Consider the following 24,772-nt stretch of genomic DNA (forward strand, 5'->3'; position numbering starts at 1 on the left):
TTTTATGCATTCTAATCTTATTTAAAGTAGTTAAAAGATAACACAGGGCACGATGACTCATATTTGAAAATAGAAGAGGGAAAATAACAAGGAATAAAACCAAATAGCATACTACAGCAGGTAAACAATATGACAAAATGAATATGTTGGGCAAAATATTAATTGCCCTTATATACTGTTTTGAATTCTATATTCTTCAATTTTTTTTTTCATAAATTACCTCTATGAAAAGAAAATTAACTTTATATGAATACATCATTTAATCATATAGCAATGACTTCCTTTTAAGACAAGAGAAACCATTCCATGGAGACAAACCTGAACAGATCCATAAAATTCATTACTTTTTCCAAGTTTCTTTATTTAACACACACACTCAAAGAGGAAAGTATGAGGTGTCTTTCATAGAAGTAAGAAATGGTGTGTGAAGGTGTGTTTGGGCTTTTGAGTTATTTCTTCTTTAGACATAAAAAGTTACAGAAGTGAGAATAAACTGAATGAGAAAAGCAGTGACTCATATTTGGTCAGCTCAGTGCTCACCAGCTCTTAACCAGCTCTTTTTAGAAAATATTTTTTCTTTAAGACTTGGCTAAGGCAAACAAAATTCAGTATTTTAAAAGACATCCTTTGATTTCCTTTCCCCTTCCTCACCTTTAATACTGAATCTGTTGGTAATGTGTTTGGAATGAATAAACTCATTTAGCTGAAATGGCATGGCTTCAACACTATAAATTTTTTGTAAGAACTTGACATCAATGCACTATTGTGATGCTGATTTAAATTTCATGGGCAAGAAATGAAAAATCAGTCTTTTTATTATTTATAAGCTTTTTCAAGCAAATGGAAATCCATCTCTTAATCTGAGTGAAAAAAAAAAAAAAAAAGATTTAAGAAACCTTACTGAAAATGAGGCTGTGAAGATATATATAGAAAACACACTTTGGACCTTCTGTGTCAGTGACAAGCAGATTTGTTTCTAATATAGAATAAATACTTCTTACTGTCATCTTAAGCAATACAAAGGTTCCTTGTGCTTCCCTCACCCAGGCTTGGAAACTAGTGGGAGTTCTAGGTGCAGAAGGAATGCAGAACTGGGACAGTTAATGATGGCAAAAGGAGAGTCTTCGAGGGTGCACATGAAACACTGTTGCTTCTATGTAATTGCTTAGTAAGTTACACTGTAATTACTTAGTAGGGAAGATATGGATCTGTTTCTTGAATGTATCCGGCTAGTCTAAACCTAGACAAAATGGACTTTTAAACCAGAAAAGTATAAATTTCTTCTCAGAACTGTTAGTGATGTAAAGCACTTCTGATTTTAACTGATCAATTCACTTTTAAGGTTGAAAAAGAACATAAACGTTTAAGTTATTGCTTTATTTCTTAGCGAAATTGTCTTACGTGTTAGTTTGGGTTTCTCACATTAATATTGACAAAGTTACCAAAAATAAATAAATCAAAGGGTGCCATCACTTGATGCAGCTAGTGGTCCTAGCTGAAGTTTTTCTGAGTCCCAAGGATCAGCAGGTGAAATGGTCCAATCTTCCCAGGGTAGTTTGAGAGTATACGTCTGTTTTGCTATATAATTTAGATTTCTTAATAGTTTATAAGGTAAAGTAGTTGTTTCAACTGCAGCAGCAGACATCAGGCAGAAAAATGACTGGTATGTGTTATTAATTTTCTGGAGCATGTGTCTTTGCATTTAATTTAGGAGATTCCACGAGGATCCAAGAAAGGACTATTTAGGCTGCAGAAAATTATGTCTTTTTACTAACTCTGCAGAAAAGAAGTTTCTCAACTTCATTTTTGTGTATATCTTAACAAAAGTAACTGTATATAAGTGCGTATAGAATACCCACAAGTACTCAGTGGTTTTGGCTTGAAATAATCTCTGTGTCTGGCACCTATAATTGGAATGACAGTAGGAAAAAAAATCTTGGATAGGAAATATTTCCTGGTGCTATCTTTTGTTCTGATTAATAGAAAAAAAACTCCACACCAAACCAACCCACCCCCAGCCCCCCTGCTGTTTGTGAATTTGGTATCTGCAGCAGTTGTAAAATGTAGGCAAGAGGTTGTCATGCTCATTTTTACAATTGTCATGCCCAAAGTTACTTGATGTCCTCCAAATAGAACCCTTAATACTAACATGGTTGCAGCACACTAAGGGAGCCATGACATTACTACTGAAGTTATACCTAAAACACACTGGAGCAATTATGTCTTTCCCGGATTTGTTTTGTACAGTGGCGAACAGTAGGGTTTCCATCTGCCAGCAAGATTAAGAAGTTGCTTTTCTTTTCTCTGTAGAGCACTCTGCTTCTTTTCGGAAGAAATCCTCCTAGCATTGGTTAATTTATCATTGTTCTGAGTATTTGTTGATAATGGGGGGAATAAATTAAGCAGAGCTTGGGAGAAATCTCTAATGTTATAAGAATGTGAAGTCTCATGCAGTGATAAAGATTTGCCCTCTGGATGGACACAATAGAGAGCAGTGGCTTAAAAGGAATTAGGTTAACACACATGCCTGTTGCAAGGGCTTAGAACTGTTCTACTCGGTATTAAATACTAAGTTTACAGACTGTAAATGTAAGGATTAATTGTTGACCCGGTTATTACAATAGTAGTAGAATCTGGCAGAACCTAAATTCCTTTTAGCACATTAGCACACATAAGGGGTTGTAAAACCTTTGTGAATTTCAGGTCTGGGACTTCACTGTGTGTCAAAGTGTTAATGCACACAGTGTGTGAAACAGAAGGAATTTGGCAGTGCTCATATTATAGAAGTGAAGTGATTGCTGCAAACCAAACTGAAAGATGTATTATAATAGATGATTTGAAAAAAAACAAAGATACTGATCCTGCTATAAATAATGTCAGTGGCAGCTAAGCTATGTCTATAATACAAATTAACTTAGTTGTGAGTCAAGTTATGGTCACACTGTGAAAGTATTGCTGTAGAATAAGTGTTAACCTACTCTCTCCCTTAACTGTGTACCTTACTTTATTCAAATTATCATAGTAATCAAGCATTCATAGTTTATAAAAAAAATAAGTTCATGATGTTTCAACCTCGCTCAAGAGGAATTCTTGCTGATATTAGTAGAATAGAGAACTGAGTCTGATTTCCTTGCCTTGCTCTTAAAAGAGAGAGAATACCTTTGACATCAGTGAAACTATGGTGGAAGTTTTTAGTTCTATGTGTTGTTTCTCTATCAAATTAAAGAGGATTACTTTAAATGGCACCATTTCTAAATCTTATCCTTAGCTGTATTCTATGCTTAAAGCTGAAAAATTTACAAATGTTCCACATTTGAAAACTCCCATTTATTAGAAGATCTTTTTGAAGTGTTGTTTGGGCTACTTCTGAATAAATAGCGTGATAACAAAACTTTTAAGTGGGCTCAGCTTCTTTGGTGCTTAATTGCTGAGGGAACACCTTGTCTCTTCCTGTAGCAGGGACCATTTTTTGACTGTCTTTTTTTTTTTTTTTTTTTTTTTGGATAAGGCAATAGAAACAGGATACCCCAAGAATGTAATACTTGTTTTGCTGATTTTCACAGTGGAAAGTACTGTGTCCACTGTCTGTACAAAAACAACTTTTTGAATCTTTAGCAGAGACCTCAAAATAGTTAGACACTTGGACTGCAGTACCGACAGATTTTGCTGAGGTGCCACATAAGAACAACTCCATAGGAATATAGAGACAAATATGAAAATCTTGTAACCCCAGGGATCAATATAGGCCTGCATCGGATGATCAACTAGCCCAGTCTTCTAGGGGTAACAAGTGCAACCATTTATGGGGTCAGCATCAAGTCCTGAGTGTTTGATTGCAGTCAATGTTGCTGAACAAGTGATAAAAGTACAACCTATCTAGTCTCAAAGAAGGTTTTGGGTAATAAAAAGTCACATTTTGTGGTAAAATACATAAAACAAATATGATAAAAAGTCTCAAAATCTAGGTTACCCTCCAGAATTATGCAGTCTAACAAAACCTAGAAATATTCTTACTCTTTGCTGAATATTTCCTGTAAATAAATCAGCTAAAGTTGTTAAAGATCTGAGCCTGTAGCTGAATATAGACAAGTTTTCCACTGTTTTCAGTATGGGATTTCAGTGGGGGTTTTTGTGGTTTTGTTTGGGGTTTTTTTGTTTGTTTTTGTTGAGGTTGTTTGTTTCTTTGTTGTTGGTTTGGGGTTTTTTGTTTGGTTGGTTGGGTGGGTTTTTTTTACTTTATGAGTACTGGAGATTGGTAATTAAAAGGAGATATAGTTAGTAGTTGGTGAGTATCAAAATTGTATCCCATATATACCTAGACTGTATGCATAGTCTTTGAAATACTATGAAGTGTTCAGTAGATTTGGCAGCATAAGAAGTCAATGAAAAATTTCCAAGTAACTGGTGTGGAAACAGAAGTAGCCAGTTCTGAGAAGTTTCACACAAGCCTCCATTGGTGAAACAGTCAATCCTAGGCCATTGAAAGCATTCCTATATGCATCTGGATAATCTCTAGTTCTCATAATTGTTAAATATGAAAGCACTGCAATAACACCTTCTTCTAAAAACGTCACCAGTCAAGATCCCAATTACATAATTAATCTAAAAGCTAACACATAGGAAAATTCTTAACAGATAAAACAACCTTAAAGTATGTCTCTAAAAATATATATATATATGAGGGCAATAGACATTTGGTTCATCTCATAAATTTGTATTCAGTTTCCTTTAAAAAAAAAAAAAGACGGCTTGATTTTCAGGAGCACTATGTAATTACTTTAGGCAACTCAATTAGCTTCATTTTTCTACCTTGAAGATGCTCTGTAACTCACTTCTGCAGCCCATAAAACAGAGAGTTCATTTTATCCGGCTCTGTCAAGTCCTTTGGTCAACATCTCTGAAAAGTGCTGGAACCCTCACAAAGGACACTGCAGAACCAACATGTTTGATGCTTCCTCCAGAAGAGCAGTCTTCTGTTACATGTCTGGGCTCTCAGTGGAGTTGGGATTCTCAGACTGCCTGGCCCAAAAGCATGTGAGGAAGGGCAGCGCTGCCCAGAGCTAGCCAGTAGGAAATACTGAGGACAGAAGTGTCTGATCCTTTTCTTGTGCTTAGACACCTATGACCAAACTGCAGGGAATCGTTGCTTGGGATACAGAGGCTGGAGTCTGCAGTGGGGAGGTAACAGAGTCCTTTCTAAGAACTGGGGAGCTCAGTGAAGCATTTGGGCATAACATGCTTTTGAATTCCTGCTTTTGGATGTTTACTTCTGAATTAATGCTTACCAGATGAAGAACACAGTAAAATAATAAGTATAGATAATAATAATTCTATGTATTTGTGGTTTTCAAAGATACCCATCATAAGTGCCCCCAATAAGTAGAAGTGTCTAAAGAGTAAAAATAGAAACAAAAATATTCTTATCACATTAGAAATAGCACAAATTTCTAGTAATAGATGGGTCTTGTTTTGTATCCTAAAGGTCAACAAACTAGCAGTTTAACAAATCCAGGTTCTAACGCTGCTGGTAAAGGCCTCTTATATTTATTAAGCCTTGGACCATTTAATGAGTGTCAGAAACCTTCATCATAGCATTGTTTATCCTTACCCACCTTTAGATTACATGGAAGGTCCTTAGAATGAGCACTTATAAAGATTCAAAATTTTAAGAAAAGTAAATAAACTAAATAACTGTAGGCTATTATGCCTTTAATGGGTAGCATGGTTTCAAAAACCTGTGGAGCAGCCAGTACCTCCTATTTCAGTCCCTAAATACATACCTAGAAATCTAATCATAGGTAGCCTATTTTGAAAGCCTTGTCCACAAGTATAAGGAGTCCCTTCATTAATACTCACCAAATATGCACGTTTTAGCCTACCTACCAGGCTGTAACAGCTAGTATGTTTTAAATGATCTGTTACAGTGACATAAAACTGGACTAAAACTTTGAAAAAACACTCCATTTAGAACTGAAGATTAATGTTTCAACGCTCTTTAAGTTTTAGCTTTTGCAGTGGTTCCATTGGAACAGATTACTGGCAGAATGAAACCTATTTCCATGGAAAAATATGAAGTAAAATAATAGTAATTTAGATACATTAGTCTTCCTAAATTTCTCAAATAATTCTTTTTACTGGGGCAAATTGAGCTCTTTTCTACTCCAGGGTTGTATCTCACTAATTAGGAGTTACTGATCATAACTCTTAAAGGGTCTTTGTGGAGTCATCACTCACTTTCACATCAATCAAAAAAAGGCATTGCTGAAGAATTATGATAACTCAAAGTTACCTGTTTATTTTATTGGAAAAACACATAATACTGTTTATTGTAAAACTACTGTTTACTATATCAAAAAACAAGGAAAAGGCAAAGTGACTAGAGGTATTAACAGTATGGCAAGCACTGAGTTGCCCCTCCATTTGCTAAGGTATATCTGTAAAGAATACCGGCTCTTTTTTTTTTTTCCCTTGAGTTTTGTTAGTGTTTGCATTTAAAGTGTGTCTTCCAGCATGCAATCTGTCAGCATCTTGCAAATCATGTAGGTGAACACAGCCTTTAAATAGGGAAGGATCATTGTGCCTGAGCTCACTCACAGAATTAAGAGACTAAGACCCAGGAGTTACCAGACCAAAATCTAAACATGATAGGATTTCAGCTTCCTTGATTTATTAGGTATTTCAACAGAAATAAAAATATTTTGGTCTAAATGAGTCATCCCCTAAACAATTTCATATGTGAATGAATTTTGTAGCCAGAAGCTGCCACTGCAGTCACTTTCCTGTCAATCCTGGAGAGTTCTACTTTGAGGCCTGACAATGAAGTCCTTCCTTCTGAAAATGCAGATGATTGTTTCCTGTATATACCCTGTCTTCAATAACAGTCTTCCTTGAACTGTTTGGTCCTAAGGACCACCACCTTCATCTGCACCTACAAAATGCTTTGCTGTACAGTTTATAGCAAGGGAATAGGTGTCAAGTTTGGTACACCCTGTCTGAAAAGGTTCAGTGCTCTATTCCCACTGTAGCTTCTAAGTGTTTTACCATGTGTTAAATAGAAGAAAACTCAAGATGTGACCTTTAGATAAGTCCATTCTGACTTCCATGGTTATCTTTCAAGGAATAATCAAACTCACTCAGAAGTTCTCAGTTCAATGAATATTTTCAATCTGCATGCATTGCAAGTCTACTGAGGAGCAGTGCATGCATGTGGGATGGGATCACTAAATGTTTGATCTCCACAGATCTGAGGGAGGAGATACCGAGATCCACACCAGTGTGCAATTGCAGCCGCTCGTGGAATTGACACAGAAACTTCTCGATACAGCTTTACATAGGTTAGAAACCTGTCTGGTAGCCAACTAGCTTAGATGGGTCAAAGAAATTGCTGAAAAAGCACAAGTAGGCGGTAAAGGTCTTCCGAAAAAAAATTTCCAGTAATAGAATGTTCAGGTAATTTTCTGTGAATGAAATTAATATGACACAGAATTTGTCAATTTATTTGTGACTGCAGCAGACTTAACTTACTAAGTGGAAGCAGATATATATGCTAAGAAACAGGAGGTCAAGTTTTTTGTATGCTTAAGTGTCAATTTATTGACATATACACTACTTTGAGTGATACAGGACAGAACATTCTATTTACATGAAACAATACAGCTCTCTTTTCTGTGTGTGTTATGACCTAACATTTACATACCTAGCTAGCGTTGTCAGCAGTGTCACTCACTAAACTGATTTGAGTAAAACTTGTTAAAAAAGCGTATTGTAAATCAAAGCATTTTCATAAAAGAAAATTCATTAAAATAAAGATAATTGACTTTAGACTTTTATCCGAAGTTATTGTGGCTGATATAATTCCAAAGATGACACTGCTGCCATTAGATGAACTGTTGATCTATCTTTCTTGGATTCTGTTCAGTTTACCTTTGCAGTGTCAGGTGGGCTTTGTCACAATGCAGAAATTTAATGGTGGCCACTGAAGCAGAAACAAGGAATTTTACTGCCTTTTACTTTGGTACTACATTCACCATGATCTCAGTTACAGGCAGGGTACATATTTAATAAACTAAGATAATATTTAACACTCCTTTCTCTGATGTCATGACTTGTCACGGTGCCTGGGAACCTCCACCATGGACAGTTTCCACCACGAGAAGGCAGTGCCATATTATTTAATAGATTCCAGCTCAAATATCAGGAAGTCTAAGTGAAGGAAGCAAGTCTTCTGAACTTGAATAATGTGTGCTATTGACATTTGTGACATTATAACATATCAGCAATGAATCTGGTGTTTTCATCAGATTCAGTTTAACTCCAGAAGATATGACATTGAGTAACTGTAGTAGTTGTTGGAAAGATAGATATAGAAAGATATAATTTGATCCATATGTGTAGTATTAGTATTAATAAGAATGATATATCACAAATTTTGTTTCACTTTAGAGATTGTGGAGTGCAGTGAAAGCTATGATATTTTTAACTGTGACTGCATGATAATAATGTTCTTTTTCAATCTTTAATACCATTGTATTTACAATATGTGGTTATTATTTCATTTAATAGATTGCATTGTCATAGGCTTTAGAACAAATGTATCACTGTATATAGAGGAAGTCTAGGCTTGAAAGTGCTAACCAAAATTGGAAGTCAATTTTTACTTACTTTCCCTCTCTCCAAATAAACAGAAGACACGTGAAGTTTTCCTCAGTACCATTTAAAGTAGTTTAGAAAATTTTATATTTCTGTCGAAGTGTCTTTTTTCTCCCTAAGTTTCCTGGTTAGTTACAATAGAAGAAAGCTAAAGGGAAAGGCAAGGAAGATTAAATACAGCTTTGAAGTTATATTTAGTATGAAATGCTCTGGACCAAATGTTCTTATCCATACCACTATAAATATGGAATCTCATTGAGTGAATGGATATACTTCAATCATACCACGATATTTGACTTTACAATTTTAAATATTGCAAGTTACAAGTTATCTTTGGTCTTAAGATGTTACACCACTAATTTTTGTTTGTGTGCTCTATCTTCTTTTTATTTAAAAACCAGGAACTTATGATGGAGTTAAATGATTAACGGTTTGATATCTTGAAAGACATTGGAACACTCAGGTTCCCATCTCATGCAATTCTGTTTTCCAAAAAGAGATTTCTGAAGAATTTGCCTTTGCCATACCAGAAATCCCAGAGTTTTTCAACACTTCTTCTCTGGCTACTACTGTGCAGTCTTTCAGTGACGGTGAAAGTTGCATGTCTCTCTGAATCTTTTGAATCAAGACATGTGCTGTTGAACTTTGCACTATAGTCATTAGTGAGAAGAATAATCCCATGCAGTTGGTTCTATATCAGTGGAAAAGTAGCAGAGTGGAAACTTGCATTTTGATTGCAGTCTGAAACCCAGGAGAGCTTAGGCTGAAAACTGCAGCCTTGCCCTGATGAACACAAGCTTCTTTTCACAGGGTTATCTTGAGGCTTTGTCTGGCTTGCCTGCAAGAGGTGGCCTTCAAGTAGCAGTGCAGCATGGCCATAAACATCTGCATAAGGGATCTATTTTCCGCATCTGGATCTTGTATTTCATTGAATTTGCCTGGCAAACAGTTGAGTTTTCAAAGCTGATGTCTTTCATAAGGAGAATTAACTGCATCCCAAGAACTGGGAAACTGGTGAATGGAGCTGTTTACATGGTGCTTATTTGTTATTGCCTAGCCATCTGAAATTTTGGCACCAAATTGGAAAGATACAAACCCATGACATCATATAACATAATCTGCAGTTTTCTTTACTTTTTCAGAAAATTATCCAAGGAAATTAAATACAAGGTAAAATCTTTTAGGAAAGCTGTTTTATGCACTGCAGAGAAGGTCTCCTGAGAGACCCTTGATCTGCCAATATATGGGTTACACTGTTGTTGCCCTATATAAATACAAGCTGTAATCTTAGTTTCTGGACCACACAAACAGGCCAACTGCGTGCCCTTAGAACTTGGGCTCTTATTGGTTATTTCTTCCCATTCCCAGAAAACATGTGGGAACAGCATGCTAGAGAAGAGGCAGTTTTCAGGAAAAATGGAAGCTCTCGGGATACAGTGACACTGAGCACTGCAGGACATAAGGAAACTGGCAGAGAGAAGCCATAGTTTCAGGTGAAAGCTTCCAGACTATGCTCTTCTCTGACTGTGAGTCGTCTTCCTGCCTCTCTCCCTGGTCTTCTAAGCAGGCAGTGTTGGCTGTGTGAGGACTTCTCATGGTCCTTTACACTTGAGCAGGTTACCTCTAACCAGTAAGGGCCTAAGCTGCAGGTTTTCAAGAACTGTTTATTTTAGATTGTATTCCTACACATGTGCTCTGTGGCAACAGCATCTATTGCTTTCTTTAGATGCCCTGAGCTCATTATCTGAGCATGCACAGTGAGCTCATCAAGGATTTTAAGACTGATGTAGTGTCAGCATGGTCAAGCCTACTGAATGCTTATTCCAACTAGGTTGCAATACTTACAGAAAATATATTTAAAAATCTTGAAATTCCATGAGGCAAAATTTCCACTAGCAAAAAGAGGGGTCTTCGGCAGGAACGTCACTATATGGTAGCACTAGGCATGGCACAGGAGGAGTCCTGCATCTTTTACATGTCTGTCCAGTTTATCTAAAGAACCGCTTGACTTTATAAATATTGTTTGAAGTGGCTGTCTGAAATCTTTGATATAAATTAGGGAAGCAGTTTCTGTTACTTGTGATCTGTATACATTTAACAGGTCAGCCACCTTGTCTTTGGAGATAGACTAATTATCTTTTTTTGTGTTAATTGCTTCATGTAACTTTCAATTTCTATAGAAATTGTTATTGCATCTATCTTGTCACTTCTATGACAAATTACATTTCTAGAAATTCTTTTAAACTAGTCTTTTTGCTATTTTATGTTTCATGAATCACAGTTTGCAGAAATAAATAAATAGTCAGCTGTGCACTATTAGCAAGAATGTTTGTTCTTATTATTTGGAATTCGTGGTTTGAAGATTGTCCTATTATTATTCTGTTTCTTGTCTGGAGGTTTTTTAGCAGGAGAACTAGCAGGGAGTAATGAATAATCTTGTTTATGGGTGAATAGTCTTCCAGTCAGCTAGGCAAAGAAAGGCCATTATTCTAAAAAAAAAAAAGAAGAATCTGGTGCAAATTATAGAAAAAAGCAAAGGAAAAAGGAATGTAGCAGTGATTGACTTATACAGTGAATTGGAATTTTTACTAATATTTCTAGTGACTAGTTCTGCATTACTTTACTGGTTCAGACTATTATAGGTAAAGCAATATTAGCCATCAGTTACCAGAAAAAAAGAGTGGAAGTTCCTTCAATATGGTAGTAACTAGAATTGTGTGGAACACCTATAGAAAATGTGTTATATCCATTAACATTTTTCTGTCAGTACTTAACAGAGAGGTAAGACTAATACTTTTCCTGCGTTTTTACACTCTTCCACTTGTTTGCAAATAGTTGTGCAAATAGTGGAATATTCCTGGGCAGTGTATTTTGGGCCTTAAAATGATATTTTGTTGACATGTAAAGTGAATGATAGCAGACAATAAATCAGCTATAGTTAATGCCACAGAGCAGTTCAAAGATGAGAAGTAAGATCAAATTTACCAAGCACATTTCTCAGCTTTCACAGTGAAAATCATGTAAAACTTTGCCTGTCCAAATAAAGTTGTTATGAATCTGCCAGTGTAAAAACTGCAGAATAGAACCAGAGGAAAAAAAAAAGTCTATTGAAATTCTATTTCCACTCAAAAAAATACATTAGCCAAGGGATCCATAGGGAGCATGACAATGAGCACCTTAATTTTTCCTAAGAGAAAAGATATGTAATTTGCAAACTATTTTCTCTCACTGCCTCTGTTGAAGTGCTTGTCTATCCAGTACCTTGTCCTTTTACCATGGAGAACTTTTATAGCTTAACACTTTGTTGTTGACTTTCTATACATATTTATATACATAGATATGCTTTCTTGTTTGTTTTAATTTGCATCAATATCAGTGCAGTAACAGTTCTGGATTTCAACTTTAAATTGCTGAGCACAAATGGAATTATATTGTACTTGGTCTCTAAAGTAAAAACCACATCCATTCTCATTTTAGCTTGGAAATAATGGAATACTGTGATTCAGTCCATTCAGTCCTTGCAGGCAAAGCAGGTACATTTTTCTTCCTCTAACTGAATGAGGAGTTAGTTTAGCTGCTTCCTTATCACTTTGTGTCTGAGAAAGAAGTTATATGTAATCAGATTATACTTTAATGTTAGCAACAGACGATTTTCTGGTAACAGATTATTGGCACTTGAATGTTTCTGTAACTTTTGTGCAAACTTCAAAAATCAGTTCCACTTCTTAAAAATCACATATTAAAAGTCTGTATTGTAAGTTTCAACCACCAAGATTCTCTGCATTTGCAAAATGGTGATTTTTGGTGTGTTATCAAGTAGTTAGAAAATATAATCATAAACATTATGTTGAATGGGATGAACGCCTACATATTTCAAAATGAATAATCCTGTTAAAATATTATTATGGTGTGGGAGTAATGTGCAATAAATCAAAATAGCATGCAGCTACTGCTTGGATTACACACCCTTTTGCAATGAAATTCATATCCTTTTTGGAGGCTGCATACTGTAGAGATGAAAGATGAGTAATTCTTTTTGGTTTGTTTTTTTTTTTTTTCCTTTTTCAGCTGAACCCGTTGATGTGCTAAAAGCATTAGAATTTCACAATTCACCAGAAGGAATATCAAGAACAGCAGGATTTTGCACAAACAGAAGGAATTCAAAAGGATCAGATGTTGCTTACAGAGTTTCAAAAACTGCACAGCTGAGCGCCCCAACAAAGCAGCTGTACCCAGGTAAGATTGTCAGAAAGCTACTGCTTTACTGCCTATGTTTTTATGGTATCTAAAGCACATCATCAGTACCACTTCTGTTATTCCTAGAGTTAGGCCTGCATACAAAGGACAGGACAGGCTTTTTATCCACTGCATAATTAAGTTTTTATTGGCTCAGTTATAAAGCTCTTCATCAAATTATATCATTGCCAGAATTGACTTTTAAGTCATATTACCTGTTCTTTCATGATGCTGTCTGGTGGAAACCTTGTGTGGTGGCTTTGGCAAGTTTCCTCCCTTTTTCGGTAGTCCATTCAAAAGTAGTAGTACTTCCTGGAGTACTTCTGCAGTGATAGGAGTGAGTTGTCATTGGCCAGTGCAAAATCAATGCCAGAAGTACTATCCTCTAAGAATTACCTCAGAGTATCTGGATATCTGGGGGACTAAACAAGGCTACTTGCAGGTAACTGATAATCTGATTCCATCTTCTCTCAGATTTCTCTAAAATGAAATAGTCAAATTTTGGATGTTGCAGAGAGACTTTTATTTCATTATTTGGCTGTCACTTGTCATTTGACTCAAACTGTTGAGGGAATTGACAGTAAGAATATTAACAACCAAAAACACGGAACATTTGAATTTTCTGTTTTAACACATCATGCAGAGTTTGAACAATTCTTTCTATAAACATACAGATTAGATGTGGCAAAGAAAAATACTTGCTTTGTTGTCTTTCAAAGTAGAAATCATAGAAATTACCCAGATCTCTAAAAGGGTAACAGGCTTTATTTTCCAGTAATCTTTTGTTCCCAGACCAACATGAGAAACAGCTCTACACAGTTCAAGTGAAAAGTATGTTTTCACTTGTTCCCTTAACTCGTCATTTTCTTGTTCACATGTTCCCTTAACTCATCATTTTCTTATTGATGGAAAATCAAAGCAAAGTTCACTACTTATATAATTATATATTTATAGTATTTTTTAACGCAGTTCTTTGTGTTTGAATATATCCTCTCAACTAAGTTGCACACAGTTGACAGAGCTATCCAGCTGAAAAGGTCATTCACAGAACGCACATTAGTGACACGGGCTATGTATGTCATGCTATACGCGTGCTATGTTTACAATTAAATACTTCTTCACCTTAGTAAGGATAGCAGAAAAGGGACTGCTCTTTAAAAAATAGTGCAAAAATGCTCCACTGTATTTCCTTACAAGGAAAGGCTGATGGAATTGGGCCTATTCAGCCTTGAGAAGAGACGACTGAGAGGGGACCTCACTACTGCGTGTAAATACCTAAAGCAGGGGTGTCAGGAGGATGGAGGCAGGCTCTGCTCCCTGGCTCTCTGCCAACCACAAGAACACGAGGCAATGGGCAGAAACTGATGCACAGCAAGTTCCACCTGAATATGAGGAAGAACTTCTGCACTGTGCCAGTGACTGTGTACTGGCCCAGAGAGGTTGTGGAGTCTCCCTCACTGGAGATATTCCAGAAGCACCTGAATGCAATCCTATGTCACGTGCTGTAGGATAGCCCTGCCTGAGCAGGGAGGTTGGACTAGATGACCCACTGTGATCCCTTCCAACCTTACCCATTCTTTGTTTCTGTGATTGTGTATTGGAAAACTGCACAAGCTGCACAGTGTAATAAGCTGGCACCTTTATAGTCTGTTTTATCATGTGTGTAATTGAAACAAAGTGGTAAAACAAAAAGCTTAAAATGAGTATTCAAATAGAACTGAACAGAAGATTAAACTGACTTGGAATCACTGTTGGTTTTTTTTAAAAGTTTAGGACAGTGCAAACACCTTCTTCTAAATCAAAGCCTGAGAATCTGGAGCTGGAATTCTGAGAGCTTGGGCTGATTTGCACTTATTCATGAATCAAGTTGTAGTATAAAGAGGAAATCTGGCAGCTGCAGTTATAACTGTTCTTGTGATTCTTGAATGGCAGAATGTGTTGGCTGACATCTAAATTTCTATAGCCTGTGAATGTTATAATTTAGGTGTTCTTCTTACTCATGCTTTTAGTTTCTGCTTTACAACTGGAGTGAGTTTTCTTGATTTCACCTATTAGTATTCTGAGTGCAGCAGACAAAAAAAGGTATTGCTCACCACAAAACTTTGCTTAATACAGAAAAATGTCCTGCTATCCTTTACATTTGTAAAAAAACATTAAAACAATTTTTGGGAGGTGATTATGGTAATTACTTCCTTTTGAATCTTGTGGAATAAGCGTCCTCTCTCCTGACCACAAGAAATCTTCCTTTTTCAGAATATTCTTAAAGGTGTTTTAGTGATTATGTCCCTTTTTCTTAGTGCTCTGTAGCAGTGGAAAGACTATAAAAGATATCCAAGATAAGATCAAATGGTGAAATATCATTTTAGCTTAACAATACAAGTTGTAATGCATCCCATCCTTATTTTCGTCTGACTACTGTAATTCATCAGGAATTAAAATATATCAAGCAATATATCCATTTTTTAAAAATATGAATTTAGTAATATTTACCAATTTTCCCAAATCTAATAGAATTTGATTTCACTGGCTAAAAGGCATTATATAATTGTAAGGATAACTGCTTAGATTTAGTTGTACTGTTTGTTTACATGCTCTTAGTTATCATTTACAAAAGCATATTGGAATGCCAACCTAGACCTATACAAAGATTTTTCTAGATGGTTTCCCTCCAATTGTTACTTTTAGTTGTTGCTCAAATAGAACCATCCCAATAAACAAGAAATTTAACAGTACTTGAGAAGACTTGGATAACTTTGTGTCCGTGAACTGTATCTGCATGGGAATACATTCAATGTTCAATGTTACATCTTAGAATGTCATTTATTTTTTTACTTTTTCAATCAAAACTGCAAAGGAAATTGGCTTATAATTACACAAAGTAGATTCAACATTTGGGAATATTGTGTCATAGCAGTGATGACAGAAACTGCTGAACTGAGGAATGATTCATTTTCAGTCACCTTTCTTAGAAAGCTCCCAATTCTCTTTCAATTGGATTTTATCTGTTTGAAGAGCACATGCCCAGACAAGTTGAATTAGTATCACCTGCCTTAAGCATTTTCAGCATATCTTTCAGGTTAACAATGCATATAGGGCAAGTGTTCAGTGCTTCTTGAATAGTTTCTTTGGCCTTTGTTTACAGTGTCTTCTCTTTTCCATTGTTTTGCCATCTGTTTGCTCTGACATTAGAAGGTATAACATACAGTTTAATTTACTCTGCTTTACCTTGTCATGAGAAATCTTTACCACCATTTACTCACCAGAGTAAATGAAATGTTTCCTATTTATTGAGCTTTGATCCCTTCAAAATAAGATGTCAAAATGATGTACAAACCTCATCTATATTACTAGAGTTTTTTGAAAACCTTCTATAAAAAAAAGTTAAAAAATGGTAGAAAGCACATAAACTACCATTGCAGCAGACAATATAAGAAGTGTAAGTTTTGTTTTTTAGAAGAGTAATATGACATTTAAAGAGCAAGGAAAGCTCTATGCATTTTGTTTTTGTATTGTAATTAAAGAAGTAGAAACTTGTCTTCACAGAAGACTCTAGAATCTTTAAAGAGTTTTCCCATAGTCTTGGAAAAATCTTGGATTTTCTCCATTGGAAGAAGAAATTCCTAAATCAGAGTTTGATGAAGTTTTATATACTTTTATTCATTACAAAAATGCAACATATTATTTTATTAGAACTTATTCCATTATTATATTAAAATTTTTAAGAACATATTATCCAATCATGCATACAAAGTTACATTGCCAATGTTATAGTAAGATTCTTATCTATTTCTTGTATGTCAAATTGCAGCTGAAGCCACATGGATCCAGATCCAATATTCTTAATTTTAGAATCTGTCTTACATTTTGTTTGTTATTAAGCCTAATAGAGTTTCACATCAAGTGAAATGCAGATATACCACAAGTTTCAATGGGAGCAGTATTTCAGTACTTCCTTTATAAACAACTGATATCTATTTTTAATTTTGTTTATTTTTACTTGTATAGGTGGGAAAAATATTTGATGTACCATCTCTATTTCAAAGAAAAAGCATCAGGGAATAAATGAAAATTAATGTTATTTGGTTTTGCCTAAATCTCCCATTAAATAAAACTAGTTAGATATTTTTTCAGTGTTACACACCATATAATTCTAAAAAGACTCAAATATATGTTGTGAGAGAGAAACTGAAATAAATGCTTATCAAGGGCTATTTAAGTGTCTTGGAGTTTATTTGCTATAGCACAGTTGCTTATTATGCTGAGTGAAATTGTAGTGCACACTTTTAAATTAGAAGATTGCTAAACAGAAGATGAATAGAAAAAAATAATAAATGTGAACTATCACGGTTGGCTCATATATTGTATTATTACATGATTTCACAATAGATTTAGAGCACCTCTCCTGCAAAGGAGACCTGGCAGTGTTCAGCCTGGAGAAGAGAAGGCTTTGGGGAGACATCACTGTGGCTTTCATGTACTTAAAGGGGGCTTACAAAAGAGAGTGAGAGGGGCTGTTTGCACAGACAGGTAGTGACAGGACAGGGAGAATCAGTTTTAAAGAGGAGAGAGTAGGATTAGATGTTAGGAAGAAATTCCTTACTCAGAGGATGGTGAGGCACTGGAACAGGTTGCCCAGGGAATTTGTGGATGCCCCATCCCTGAAAGTGTTGAAAGCAGGTTGGATGGGACCCTGAGCAACCTGGTCTACTGCGTGACATCCCTGCCCATGGTGGGGGGTGGTACCAGATGAGTTTTAAGGTCCCTTGCAAACCAAACCATTCTATGATTTTATGGTTTACAAGTTATGTTTTTAAGAACCATTAAGATATATCTTTCAGGAAATAAAATGAGACCAGAAAGAAAAAAAAGATAAAGAAAATCTTCCTAATATGATTTTTTATGTATTTGATTTGAGAATTAGAAAACCCCAACAGTTTGTTTGGTAGATCTTCTGTGCTTATGGAAAAAAGGTAAACTTTTCAAGAATGGTTTCATCTTTTCTGGATTTATAGCTGTATGTATAACTTTGTTTACAGGTGGAAATTTTCCAGAAGATTTTTCAATATTAATGACAGTAAAACCTAAAAAGGGTATCCAGTCTTTCCTTCTGTCTATCTACAATGAGCAAGGAATTCAGCAAGTAGGTGTTGAAGTTGGTAGATCCCCCGTGTTCCTATTTGAAGACCAAAATGGAAAACCTGCCCCAGAAGACTATCCTCTTTTCAGAACAGTCAACATTGCTGATGGCAAGTAAGTGTGTAAAATTTTAAAATGAGAAACAGTCCGACAGACCACTGTGTAGGTGATTATGGTATTTACAGATGTTTTCTTAAATATTTAAATTAATCAGGAACATGGTTTCTCGCTAGTGTGACTGCTGTGGTACAAAATCAGAGAACCTTTGCAGCAGAATACAGTTCCAGCTTCAAATGGTGTACACAGCTACAAATAAAACAAACTACCTTTCTTATTTGCCATTTCTGTAAATGAAGAGTGAGGAAATAGTCATAAAAGTTAAACTCACCAAATCTAAACTTATGAAGATTCTGCCTGTGCAATATAGAAAGAAACTCTGTTTTCAAAAAATCTCAAGGAATAGTCTCACTGGAAGAATTGTCTGGTCCATTTGAAGGTGCTAGGCAGAGTGAAGACAAGTTGACAAGATAGCACAGAATTTCTCCTACTACAAACCAAAACAGCAGATCAATAAGATGGTTTGAGATATCCATGTGTAATGAAATCAGGGAAGAAAAAGCTGGACAATTAATCTGAAGTGCTGCAAAGACTTACACTGCACCCTCAGTAAAGGAATTAATCTCAAACACCTGTTGTATTATTAAGGCAGTTGTTAATTTTTGATAGCTTTGTAGGTGAGTAATCATCCTTGGGGAACGTCATTCCAGTGTTTGTAAAAGGACTTTCTTTCAAAAACTCTTTATTGACGGTGCTGCAGTCCAGGGAGAGCAGCCAGTCTTCAGAGATACACAGAAATAAATATTACTAAAGCAAGAGAAAACAAATCAGTAAGGAAGGGCCAAAACTGAGCTGTAATGAAATACACATATAAAGCAATAAAGGAGGAAAAAAAAGAGAAAAAGTAATTGTTTTCTTGGCCTTCTATTACCAGATAATTGATTTACACCGCAAGACCTAAGCTTCATGCATTTCCCTAGCAGAAGGAGTGTTGAAAAAAAGCAGCAAACCTTTTTTAAATTACCTTTTGCTAAATAACAAAGATTTTACATAGATTTCAGAATTTCCCCCAAAATGTTGAGAAATTGACAAAAACTTAGAAATAAAAATGAACTTGGTTTGGTACAATTTCCTGTGGTGAGATTATACAACTTCTAAATCAACTGGAGTAACTCCTGTCCACAGCGAGCCATGATTTCATGCTTTCAGCTTCTACATGCTTTCAAAAGATAGACTGACAACTTTCTTCTGACTCAGCTATTTTATGAAGGATCTAGGACAACAATCTTCATCTCAAAATGAGATATATTTAAAAAGTGTAAACAGTGTAATGTGCCTGAGGATGCATGGCCAGTTTGCTTTTATAATGATAATGTTTAACCGTGTTCCAGAGAAAACATGGAATTACAGTTCTGGCTCAGTGACACTGTTTAGCAGTCAGATTCCATTAGCTTCAAGATGTTCCTTTTGACATACAGAAGCTCTTTGTAACGATCTAAGCTGTCTTTCTGATTTAGGCAGCCTTAATGCCAAAAAAGCCAACTAAAATAATTTGATTCCAGCCTTCCTCCTACTAGTCACTAACATGACATACTCTGACACTTTTTGCCTTGGTCTCTCAGAAATTCTTTAACACTTTGCTCCATCCTAGATTGCAGAGTGGTCTGCTCTTGCTCTTAGATCTTTGAGTTGAAAGAGGCTCACTAAATTCAAGTGATCTGTCATGATGATTAATAAAGTCTTTTAAAGAACATAGTAGAGTTGGGAAAATCATATAAAACTTTATTCTGAAATGTCTTTAAAATAAATACAGACACTTGTCAGTATGGTGGCATTTTTAAGTATATGTATCTGGAAAAGCATCTATGTTGGAATTGCTGTACATATTTGAAAAATCTCTATAGCTGTGGCATACATTCAAAGAAGCAAAGGAACGTGGTAAAATTTTTGTGGTTGATTATACAGAACAAATATTAAAATGTAAATGATAAATAATAAGCTGCTGGGTTAATTATATTTGCGCAAGTAGTTCCTTAAGTAATTTGGAAAATCAAACATATGAGTAAAAAAAAATCTGCTGTCAGATCAGTCAGTCTATAAAATGTAAACAGTGTACTCGTTTATAAATTTCTTTGGGTAAAGCTGCAGAGAAGGTCAGCTTGAAGTTTATCTTACATGGGATATTCACAGTGACCTGTGGATCAGATCTGTGTGTGTTGAGGGACAGAAGGTATATAGGAAATAGTTAAAACTTTGTGCACATTTGTGCACATATGAAGAAAGGAAATAAATGGAGACATAGGAAATTTTATCTGTGAATTCATTGGTGCGCCATCTGCTATAAACTGACTTGATAAGAACACAGTGATCTAGTTTTAAGTAGAATTGTATTGGTTTTTTTAACAGGTGGCATCGAGTAGCTATTAGTGTGGAGAAAAAGAGTGTTACAATGATTGTTGACTGTAACAAAAAAAGTACAAAACCACTGGACAGAAGTGACAAAACAGTTGTGGACACCAATGGCATCACTGTCTTTGGAACCAGGATTCTGGATGAAGAAGTTTTTGAGGTACAAGTCAATAATGAACAAATGGTATTGAGTGATTTTGTGTTGAGTGAAGTGCTTAAGGTCAAAAGCTGATATAATGTAGAAACTTTGATTTATAGAACCTGTTAGGATAGGCTGAAATGAAAGAGAAGTAAAACAGGGAAGTGTATTGTTGGAAGATTTGATGCATTTTTCTGTCCTTTAGATTATGTTGTATCTGGAGGGGACTTGCTTTTTTTGTCTTTCTGCCTAATGTTGAGATACCTGAGGTATTTAGGAGAATCAGTCAGGGAAAGTTGTGTAGTATCATACTGAATCATTGTCTTTCTGTCTCTCAAACATTTGCAGGTATTTGTGCATGCTAAGAGTATTTGAGAGCAGGGCAAAAGGACCTGGAAAGTTTTCTGTGTTATATGAATCTGTTATAGTGTTTATCCCACTTATTACTCTTTCCAGTAAATGGAACATACTTTGGCAATAAGGACATATATGTTTCCATCATTTAGTGGCCAAGAAGTACATATAGGAAGGATAAAATGCCTCTAAGGAAGTATGTGACTGCCAATCATGAGGCCTTTCTAGGTAGAATCCTTATGTCAACAATTATTTTTACAGGCTAATAATGAAGCTTCACTAGATCTACACTATTGAGTTTCCTTTACAATATTGCTATAAAACTGTAAGATTTAAATTAAAATATTCAAATTAAAACTGAAAAACAAGAAAATACTCATCAGTAGTTAACTTTCTCCATGTAGAAAACATCTGTGCTCCGTTAATGTCCACTGTTGTAATCCTAGCTTTAAGTAGGTCATGTGCTGGAGAAGCTACACAGGTATCAAGAAGGGAAATATGAATTTTGAGTGTAACATTGTGATGCTGATGCACCATGAGCTTTTTGAATATGGAAATTTCTGTGATGATTCAATGGATCAACCAGTATGATGTGTTTGGTATTTGCAGCCTAATTTACCTGTAGTCCCCAGTACAGTTTGCACATCTGAGGGACATTGTTTTCCATTTGAAGGTTAATTCCACAGATGCCTTATCTGGGGTGTGACAAGGATTTTTGGTCTCCCCATGGCTAAATTACTTTCTGTGTTCATTTGCATTTTTTCCTTAGGTCAGAAACCAAGTCCCACAATATGTGTGTTTGACAATAAATTGCCAAAATGTGTGCAATGTGAATATGCAATAGTAAAAATGATTCAGAAAAAAATAAAATTAGATAAACTGATTTTTTAAAGTGTTTTACATGCGATTTTTAGATTACAACAGAAGCTAAGGCAACAGGCCCTGGCTTGTTCTTGCAAAGTTTGTAACCATTTTAGAAGTTTTCAAGGAGGGAAGCGCACAATAACTAAGCATTGATGTTTGGTTTCTTTTACTCGGTGCAACTGCTAAATAAAAACATCTGTCTTAAGTTTCAGAGGTGCTGAAATGATTGTACATAGCTGTTTGAAAATAAATTTTGGTGATATGTGAATATAACTTTATCAGAATATGCTAGAATGAGTTAAAATTACTATTCTCTGATGGGTTTTGTCATATGTGGAAGGATGAAAAAGGAAGGTAGTGGTAGTGATCCTCTGCCAAAATGTTTTGCTGAAATCTTCTACACTGCCATTACAAGTTAGTGCTTCAATTCCAGATGAGACCCACTAAGAAGAAAGGTATCCTTGGGCTCACAAAAGAAATTTGGCAGCCATTTGTAGTCAGTTTAGAGGCTGAATCTTAACATTCAGTACTGAGAACAGCAGCATTTCAATCTTTTTTAACATCACTGTACATTTCTGAATTTCTTCAGTGATTAGTTTTTCTTACTCAACTGAGTACGATTCTTTCTTCTTGTTTTATTCAGAGAAATCTCTTATCATCTTGCAAGGCTGTTCTTGTAATTTCTGGGAGTTTAGATTTAGTCTGAAGTTTTACTTAAACTAGAGGCTTCCAATCTTTCTTTTGGGATATGTTTCTGCTTTCTCTTTTACTGTACAGCCACCATGGATTCATTTATACCAATGTTCAGTTATCTGAATCTTTAGATAAAAATGTGCTTGTTGGAATTAGAATGTACCTCAAAGTTTAAGCCAAGTGCTGTGCCATATACATTTTTAATGAATCACAGAATCACAGAATATCCTGAGTTGGAAGGGACTCACAAGGATCATCTAGTCCAGCTCCTGACCCTGCACAGGACAGCCCCAAGAATCACACCATGTGTCTGAGAGCATTGCCCAAATGCCTCTTGAGCTCTGCAAGGTTTGGTGCTGTGAGCACTTCTCTGGGGAGCCTGTTCCAGCACCCAACCACCCTCTGAGTGAAGAACCTTTTCCTAATATCCAGTCTAAACCTCCCTTGACAAAACTTCAGGCCATTCCCTTGGGTCCTGACACTGGTCACCACAGAGAAGAGATTGGTACATGCCCCTTTATTTCCCCTCATGAGAAAGATGTAGACTGCAAGGAGGTCTCCCATCAGTCTCCTCTTCTCTAGGCTTCTCTAAGCCAAGTGACCTCTGTCCTTCAAAGTCTGGCCAAGCAAAACATAATCTAGTTCGTTTTTAGTTTGTCTGCTGTTATTCTACTCTCTGCACAGCATTCTTTTTGTTTTCATTAATAAGACTTTATCCATCCCTTAGTTACTGCTGCTACAATTCCTAAAGTTTTGTGCTGTTTCCTGAAACCTGCCTCCTGCCTGACAGTCTTCTGGTTATGTCTTAAATATTCTATTTTTCTCATTCATGGTAGTACAGAGTGATATTTGGTGATTCCATGGGTCTTCTTGTTACTATTTGTGTGTTATGAACCCTGCTGTATCTTGGGACCGCAGTAGGCACTGAAGAAACACATAACACAATGTGTCTTATTCTGTGTGCAGGAAATTCCAGAAATTAAGTTATTTAGCCATGACATTGGATTTAACTGTTTAAGACTTAACACAGAATACAGTAGACTTTTCATATGTTGCCTAAAAAGAAATACCGGTTGGAATTCACAGCTCTGAGTGTCAGAAGCACTAATATTGTATCCATGAATCATAAAGGCTGTTTTATCTTGGGTAATAATGATTTGATCCCAGGAGCAGTGGAGCACTCTTCACTCTTCAAACTGAATGGAAATTTAAAATGTGGAAATAATGAACCTGTAGATAAATGTAATGGAATCTTGGGCTTCAAAAACCTACTAGTTGAATATGACAGTCTTTCTTTTTTGTCTTGAACCAATTTATGCAACATAACACAACTGAAAAAAAGCAGTTGCACCTCTAAGGCAATTCACTCCCACTGAAAGCAGAGTTCAGCCCTGTCAGAACCAGTGCTGTGAACAATTAAATACATCATATGTTCCTGTTCCCTGAGAGAGTGCACCTAAACCTCTATGAATTCTTCAGTACACACATGAGTGTACTCATTGTACAGTCATTCTGACCTCCCAACAACCCAGTTGTATCTTTTTAAGAAAGAATTGCTTTTTCAGTCATATTGCACAAACACACAATACTCTCTGGTAAGTTTGCCTACTGCACTAAAGCAAAGAGGCATATTTTTAGTAGTGGTGTCAGAAAAATCTTCTAGTTTAACTTTAAAAGCAAGAAAAATTTTACCTAAAATATTTTCCAAATCTGAGGTGAGGGTTGGAGTGCGTGTTTTGTATGAGAAAATTCCAATTTGGAGTTGTCTGCTGCTCAGTTATTGTGGACATCAATGTGATGTTAAAAACAAGATACTGAATTCAAGCCAGCATTAAGCACCAGGTGCATATAAATGCTTGAGAAGCAACTTATGAACTGTGATTGTGGTTTAGAATAATAAAATTATGCTGTCTAGAAACTGTATTATTATTAACTGCCAAATTATGAGGTCTTCATTTACACTGCTAAGCTCTTGCTCACTGAAGTGGATCTTTTGATATCAGTGGGACTAATTCTTAAATGCTTGTTTATGAAAGGCTGTCACAACATTTCTCAAACTTTTACAAGTGTCTTTTGAAATTAATGTCTTCTGTGTTTTCAAATACGTAGTGTAAGAAAGGCTGGTTTGTAAGTACTTACTGCAAAGAATAGAAATTCCTAAGTAGCATAGAAAAAAAAAAGAAATTAGTGAGATTGTGGTGCATGGCACCTAGTAAAAGAATTTTGAATTGTATC

General features: G+C 35.7%; 1 protein-coding gene across 3 annotated transcripts in view; it reads left to right on the forward strand.

Moving 5' to 3' along the window:
- The window catches only part of COL11A1 (collagen type XI alpha 1 chain), a 130,155-nt gene that overhangs the window by 2,457 nt on the left and 102,926 nt on the right, over positions 1-24,772 (forward strand). For 2 of the 3 annotated variants that reach the window (XM_027892365.1, XM_027892367.1), the window contains exons 2-4: positions 12,718-12,885; positions 17,922-18,135; positions 20,485-20,647. In XM_027892365.1, the coding sequence (XP_027748166.1) occupies positions 12,718-12,885; positions 17,922-18,135; positions 20,485-20,647 (545 nt within the window). Of the gene's footprint in view, positions 1-10,122; positions 10,176-12,717; positions 12,886-17,921; positions 18,136-20,484; positions 20,648-24,772 lie in introns of those variants that run through there. The other variant, XM_027892366.1, reaches the window with a different exon arrangement.

The sequence above is a fragment of the Empidonax traillii genome, unplaced genomic scaffold, assembly GCF_003031625.1.
Source record: "Empidonax traillii isolate 1590-97213 ecotype Southwest subspecies unplaced genomic scaffold, ASM303162v1 scaffold347:size1123457, whole genome shotgun sequence".
Classification (NCBI taxonomy): domain Eukaryota; kingdom Metazoa; phylum Chordata; class Aves; order Passeriformes; family Tyrannidae; genus Empidonax; species Empidonax traillii.